The sequence below is a fragment of the Palaemon carinicauda genome, chromosome 8 (assembly GCF_036898095.1).
Source record: "Palaemon carinicauda isolate YSFRI2023 chromosome 8, ASM3689809v2, whole genome shotgun sequence".
Classification (NCBI taxonomy): domain Eukaryota; kingdom Metazoa; phylum Arthropoda; class Malacostraca; order Decapoda; family Palaemonidae; genus Palaemon; species Palaemon carinicauda.
In genome coordinates, this window is record NC_090732.1 from 26,225,110 (window position 1) to 26,232,571 (window position 7,462).

Here is a 7,462-nt window from a genome sequence, read left to right on the forward strand (position 1 = left end):
AGCTGAACTCGGCTGAGTCCCTGGTTAGGCTGGAGGAACGTAGAGAGTAGTCCCCTTTTTGTTTTGTTTCTTTGTTGATGTCGGCTACCCCCCAAAATTGGGGGAAGTGACCTGGTATATGGATGGAACGTTACATGTTTCGAGTTACTTTTTGTTCATATTGTTTTCACGTGAGTCTTCATCAGGACTATAACGGTTGATCGATTACATTTTAACTGTCCTTAATTCATTTTAGAAATGAACAAAATGACCAATTTACTTCAATTTACAACGCTTGTTCATGTTAAAAACCTAACATATTCCTAATCAAAGTATTTAATATAATGAAAAAACCAAACAGATTTCTGCAGTGCGTAGTTAATTTTGTGTATAGCATTGGGATGTAAAATTCATTGATTACACTTATGACTAAATTAAGCCAATTTTTAAATGTCATCTACAATTTTACTTGAAATAGAAAAGCAAAACTTTTTATTTTTTTTACTTCTATATGAAAGTGTCAAATAAAAGAAATAATAAAAAAAAAAAACTTCACTACTTTTCAAAGAGTTGAGTTCAAAATCTCAAATTCCAGTCTTTTAAGGGATATACTCGGGGTACTCGGGAAAACAAATAGAAACTGAAAAGTAAACACAGGATGTGTAGTGTGTTAATTTTACTCTTCTATGGCTCTGGGACGTATTTTGAAAAACAAACTTGTGATTTTTTTTTTCAGGAATCGAGAAAGATTTTCCCTTCTGTCTGTAACTGCACCACCTACCAAAAGAGAAGAAACAACTTGCAAACTAAGTTGGCAAATAATCCCTTTCCGTATTCCGTTATACTAGTAAATGTAGGCAACAAAATTCAAAAGGTGAAGAAACATAGCGGGTCGAATTCCCAGAGAAAACGTTGAAAAGCAAATGAGATGAACTGGTAATGCGACATAATATAAAAAAAGAAGTCCAGAGTAAAAAAGAAAAAAAAAAGAAAAAAAAAAGATTTGGAAGATGTTACATCACCAAAAGAAGACGTACAATTAATTTTACTAAAAGGTTCTGATATTAAACTATCAAATCACTTGAAAACAAAGGTATTATCACATAGTCTGGTCTACAGAAGTCATACATATGGTCTGAGAGGAGAAAATGTTTTAGCGTTAGTAAAGTTTAAGGCAACAAAATGGGAGGTAGAGAGTATGGAGTGGTAAAAGTTTGAAGGATAGGTAGACCTACAACTGTTCACAAAATAAGGGATTACCGAAGGATTTACACAATTTATTTAGTTTTTATAGTTTATATAGGAGATATTTGATTTAATGTTACTCATCTTGAAATATCTTATTTTTCTAAATTTCCTCTCCTCACCGGGCTATTTTCCCTGTTGGAGCCCTTGAGCCTGTACAATCCTGCTTTTCCAAATAGGGCTGTAGTTTGGGAAGTAATAATAATAATAATAATAATAATAATAATAATAATAATAATAATAATAATAATAATAATAATAATAATAATAATACTGTAATAATATAAGGGTCTATTGATATCCGTAGTAGTCGTCTTTCTTGTCAAGTTATTCAGAATTCTTTTTCAAATCTTTAATTATGCAAATACCTGATTAGTGATGCATATTATGATTAACATAGGGTGAGAGAAGCGTGAAGAAAATAAATGCCAGAGAATGTGGGCTTTTTACTGTGAGAAAATTTTATACGCCCACAATGACAGATGGAAGAAAGATGAGAGTATCGTTTCCCCATCAGTAGAGAATGGCAAAATGAAAATGAGAGACAATGAATACTCCATGTTTATACTTTGATAAGCATTAAAAAGAAAAGTCTCCTAAACATAATGTCAACAGGATATAATTCAAATACGTATTAAATGCTATATTGGGCTGTATATATTGGATTTAACCCTCTTCCTTCTCCACGTGTTTCTACCAGCCTCTTTCTTAGCTTATTTTTTTATTCAAGACTTTTGAATTATGTACCCTTTCCACATCCTTCACTTTTCCATATACCCAAACAACCTCAAAATGGTTTACCAATATTTTCCTAAAATCACAATTCCTTAACTTTTCTTTCTGCATTAGGATTTCTTATAACATGTCCATGTTTTCATCGGGATATTCTTTTAGTAACAGTTATTCTTCATCATCTTGGTTTTCTCTTTTTTCAGTTACCTTCATTAATGAAAATAGATTCAATGATTGTTAATTTTCCCCTTTTGGTGATAAAAGTGATTTTATCCTATCCTTATGAAGAAAATATTGCCTTGGATTTAAAAAGGACTTCAGTGTGAGAGTACTCTATGGTCGAAATTAAGATTTAGTTTTAGTAATATTTAACATTTCCACATTTTTTTTTAAAATTTAGATTATATATGAGCCATTCATTATACAAGGGGTTTATCTTCGAAATTCTCGTTTTTTTTTTTTTTTAATAATAATCATCACATGGTTGAAGAACTATCCATATCTGTCCTTGAGAAATATTAGCCCAAAATTCAAATGGGAAGTTGATCGAAATTCCTGTTTCCTAACATTAACTTTTATTCGTTACCCGCGAGGAAGCGTAATCCTCACTATTTTGATTAAATACGAGAACTATTTGTGTTTAGTAATGGTTTATGATTTTATGTTTGTATTTATTATGAATAGAGACGAGAGACGTTAACAATATAGTACGGTTCTATCATTCACTCTACCAATCAGCGGTCCGGATGCGAGGAGATACTAGTCAATCAACGTTTCTTTATATCATGTGTGCTTGTGTATAACTTATTCTCGGTGATACTCTCTTATAAAATGTAACTCATAGCAGTAATACCAATGTTGATATTTGTATAGCTAAAGAGGTCCTATATTAGCATCACCAAAAGAAAAACGACACGTTTGAATATATGCAAACATTGATGGCCAATACTTAACTTGAAACGTTAGTCTTATGCTCTGATTTGCAGTTTTCCTTTGCCATAGAATGTCTGTGGGAGAGGCCTTTTACAAGAAAAAGTGTTAATATATAATATGCACATCCATTATTATGAAGTAAACCAGTTATATGTTGCTGTGGATGAAAACATACACTTTGTACTACACATGCCACACACACGCTCGTACACTGTATCGTAATGGTATTTCCATTTTTTTACATATTTAACTCTCCACCTCACTATTAACAGAAAATATTTAAGCATGCTTTACATGAATATGGCTGTTTCCGTTTTTGTGACATTTTTACATGAAACCTAAAGTACATAGTCTCACTTTTATGCCACCCTGACACTTGCACGAATTTGTGGCTTGCATTGGCACTACTCGAGTCGGGCCAATGTGCAAACTAGTCATAAACTGGCGTGGAGTGTACGCAAATCTGTCGTCACATCGTGGCATGTCGTGACAAGAATTTTTAAATGTTCAAAATTTTGGTCACGACAAAATTTCACGACTGGGTCGTGAACTGTGTGCAAACTGTTCATGAACTCGTCGTGACCTCGTCGAGAAGATGCGGGAGGATGCGTGCCCGTGCATGGCAATGCGTGCCATGCCACAACTGTCACGGACTGCCACAAATAATTCACGAACAGCTCTCGTCGACTTCATGAGTAGTTGATGACATGTTCACGAATATGCACGTCGCAGCGGGGCCGTGCCTTACCACTGACATGGTCACCTTTACTTCACGCATTGATGGCAGGAGCAGTTCACGACTAGTTTACACACTTCACAAACAGTTTGCGCATGGTACGAGCAGTTCACAATCAGTTCACAAACAGTTCACGAGCAGTTCATGACTACTACGTGACAGTGGCGCTCGCGTTGGTGTGGTGGTATATATAGAGCTTCCTGGACATTGCTCGCCATTCCAGAGGTCACCAGCGAAGAGACATGCCTAAAACCAAGCTGACAAAAGGTAGATTCAGAAGGCCAGAAGCCCACAGGCCAGAGTCAGAGACTGCTGATAGAGATAATTCTCCTCAGTCATCTATATCAAGTCTCGATATCGTGATCCAGGAGACACAGCAGGATCCAATCGAATGCTAGAGACAGCCATCCAATGAGGACGAGAAAGCAGAAGAAGAGGGTCCGGGTGTCCAAGAAAGAAATCCCTGAATACCGCTGGGCAGAGGACACCGAGTTTAGGTTGGCCGACCTTGTGAAGGAGAACCCCTGGCTGTATGACAAGAAGCACAAGGAGTGGCTCAACGTGGCGGCCAAGAACAGCCAGTGAGACCGACTTGGAGAGCAGCTGGAGCCTCCTGCCACTGGTGCCTAACGCAAGAAGCATTATGAGAGCTTGAGAACCAGGGTGGGGAAGATTATGAAGGAGAAGAAGAATGGAGCTGACCAGCCCCAAAGGAGTGCCCATGATGACCAGATCATTGAGACCTGGAGTTTCCTGATACAACACATCATTCGGGGAGAGACACACCCCAGTGAGCAGATTGCTGTCCCAGAGTTAGCTGCAGTGACTGTCAGCGACGGAGACGATGATGAAGTAAGGTCCACAGGTTCCCACAGCCAAGCATCTACTAGTACCGGGAAGGGCAAGGACAAGGGGAAGCGGTCCAGCCCACCATCAACACAGACAGCCACCACAAAAGCCGACACCCTGGGTGACCCACAGCGACCTCAGTAATGTAGTGCAAGAGGTGAGAATCCCAATGTCTACATGCAGATTGTATTCCAGTTTCATCCATTGCTTTTGACATGGCATGTGCAATATGTTGCATTGGAATGCTGTACTAAATTGTTACAATGTTTGTATGTTTCAGATCATCTCCAAAGCAGAATCCTTGGCGCCCAACTACTCGTACACCGGCCAGCACAAGATCGTACACGATTTTTGATGCCTGCTGGAAGGCCACATGTATGCCATCCCGGAGGACTAAAGGCATGAATTCCAGATAGACTGCCTAAACCTTGTACACCGCTACAGGCAGCAGTGACAGCACTTCCAGCAGCAACATCAACAACCACTCATGACCTGGCCAGGCCCACAGCGCAGCAACCTTAGCAGCCCCCTCAGCAGCAGTAGTTCTGGCATCAACTTCAACCAGCAACTTTGCAGGCACCGCCAAAGCAGCAGCAGCAGCAGCCTCAGCAGCAACCTACTGCCAGTCTGCCATCACCTGTAACGTGGATGCCACCCCAGTCACTACAGTCTTCAGGCCAGTCCTCCTGGGCCTGTACAACGGAGTGGCAACCAGGGATTCCACTTGCCCCGTCAGCCCCCCTTGTCCAGAATCCTTCACCAACAACTTCGGTATCGTCAGCCACCCTTGTTCAGGCTCCTTCACCAACACCTTCAGTGTCTTCACTGTCAGCCACATACAAGACACCTGTGACACCACTCAGCTTCCTGGTCCTGACCCCGGGGTCCGTCGAGAACAACCAAGGAGAGGGCATTCCACCCTCATCCCTCTACACCTCCAAGGTACTCAACACACTACCAGTCCATTGGGTATCCCCACACAGCGGTACCACAACCAGCAAGGACACTGACTGAGATGAGACATTTCTAAATATTTGTAAATAATTGGACTGTGATACTTACACATATTTGATGTTTGCTGTTTTCATGTTAATGAAATGCTTTCTTATGTCAAAACACTTGTTTTTCTCTTTAACCTTAGAATAAAGTGAAAGAAAAACGAAAACGAAAAAAAAAATAAAAAAACAAAAAACTAAAAGGAAAGAAAAAGAAACTAAAAAATAAAGGGCAACAAAAACACACATGAAAAATAAGCGTTTCTTTCATTTAAAAAATGGAACAACAGTGGATGCAGCTCATGGAGCTACTACCATTCTTTCTTACCAAGGGGCAGCACCAGCAGGGGACATGTAGTAATATGATAGGTAGTCTCGCTGATCCTTTGTATCCTTCTGAGTATGATGGCCGGTTAGAGACAGCAGTCCCTGCAGGTGTCGCTCAGTCCTCCATCCACCAGGGAACAGATCTTATGTGTCCGGATCTTCGCGGTTCACTTCTGAAATTGCGTGTGGGTATCTGATGAGGATGAGGTTGTGCAGGACACAGGCGCACATGGTGATCAGGTTGATGGTGTCGGGGTGCTTATGCATTGTCGTCAAGAAGCAACGGAACCTTTGACACAAAATTCCAAAGGCATTCTCTACGACATGTCGGGCACGAGACAAACTGTAGCTATATATGCATTCTCGTAGGACTTATGACCGATGGGAGAATGGTTTCATCATCCAGGTTTAGAGAGCAAAGGCGTCATCCCCTACGAATTGGTAGGGCACTGGCTGGTCATCATTAGGGAGTAGTTCTGGTTGAGGCACTCCAGCTCTTTTCTCTTCTACGGCATCATGCAGGGAACAGTTACTCTATGTTCCTCCATCCGATGCATAACCTTCTGCCCCAACATCCACATAGATAAACTTGTAGTTAGTATCTGCAACTGCCATTAGTACAATGCTGTGGAAGCCCTTGTAGTTGTAGTAGTAAGAGCCAGCATTGGGGGGTTTCATTATGGCGATGTGCTTGCCGTCCACAGCCCCCAGACATTTGTGGTAATTCCATCTGGAGCTTAACCTGGCAGCAACTTCCTTCCACTCCTCTTCAGTTTTGAGGCAGCGCAACACTTTGTCCTTGTAGACCGTGATGATGGCTTTACACACCTCGGGTATCAACTTGCAGATGGTACTTGCTTCAACCCTGAAGCCGTACTGCAAACTTTGATCAGAATTTCCAGTAGCTAATAAGCGGAGGGTGGCAGCCAGCTTGAGTCCAACTTGAAATGGTTCCCTCATGAAAGTAGACTGCTTCTGGAGGCGAGGGGTTAACTTCTCAACAGTCTCTTGGAACAGGTCAGCTATGTTTCTGAGGTAATTCTTATAGCCCCTTTGATTTTCCTTGTGGAGTTCAGTCAGTAGACTGTCATACTGTCCAAACTCGTGCCTTCTGGTTAACCATTTCTTGACCCACACTTTCCTTTGTGTCTTTCTTCGAGGTGGGGTTGCCTTTTCTTGCTCTTCTGCCTCTGCCAGCCATTTCTGCTGCTCTTCAACAATGGCTAGAGCATCTGCCATGTATAGGAATCTTCTCCTCTTTGCAATTGTGTCTCTGACAGTAAGCATGTTGTCTCTTCCAAAGCCAATCCAAAAATGACCAAGGGTTGGAGAGGCCCCATTTTTATATGGTGTGGCAAAGTCAGCATGACACCATTCGAATTGCGGAAACTTGTCGTGCCAATGCGAGAAGTGCGTAAACTATGCGCAAACTATTCGCAAACTATGCGGGAACTCGTCATGCCAGTTCATGTCAATGTGGACATGAATGGGCACGTATTCGTGAACTATTCATGAACTTGTCGTGAACTCATCATGAACTATGCGTGAACTAGCCATGAACAGTACGGGAGCCTCCTAGTTTGTGCCCAAAAATGGCCCGACTTGCCACGACAAATTCATGGCCAAAAGTCATGTCAGGGTGGCATAATGGGTGAAATGAAGTCAG

The 7,462-nt window shown here is 41.1% G+C and overlaps 2 protein-coding genes across 2 annotated transcripts; one reads left to right on the plus strand and one right to left on the minus strand.

Annotated features, from left to right (window-relative positions):
- The first annotated feature begins 4,300 nt into the window (after positions 1-4,300).
- LOC137645146 (mucin-13-like) lies at positions 4,301-5,488 on the plus strand. Its single transcript, XM_068377977.1, has 3 exons — positions 4,301-4,614; positions 4,755-4,873; positions 5,040-5,488. Exons 1-3 carry the CDS (start codon positions 4,301-4,303, stop codon positions 5,486-5,488), a joined length of 882 nt encoding a protein of 293 aa, XP_068234078.1.
- An 842-nt stretch (positions 5,489-6,330) lies between these two features.
- On the minus strand, positions 6,331-7,083 carry LOC137645147 (uncharacterized). Its single transcript, XM_068377978.1, has 2 exons — positions 6,967-7,083; positions 6,331-6,858 (listed from the first exon to the last, which is right to left on the minus strand). The coding sequence occupies exons 1-2, from the start codon at positions 7,081-7,083 to the stop codon at positions 6,331-6,333; spliced, it is 645 nt and encodes a 214-aa protein (XP_068234079.1).
- Positions 7,084-7,462: the final 379 nt, after the last annotated feature.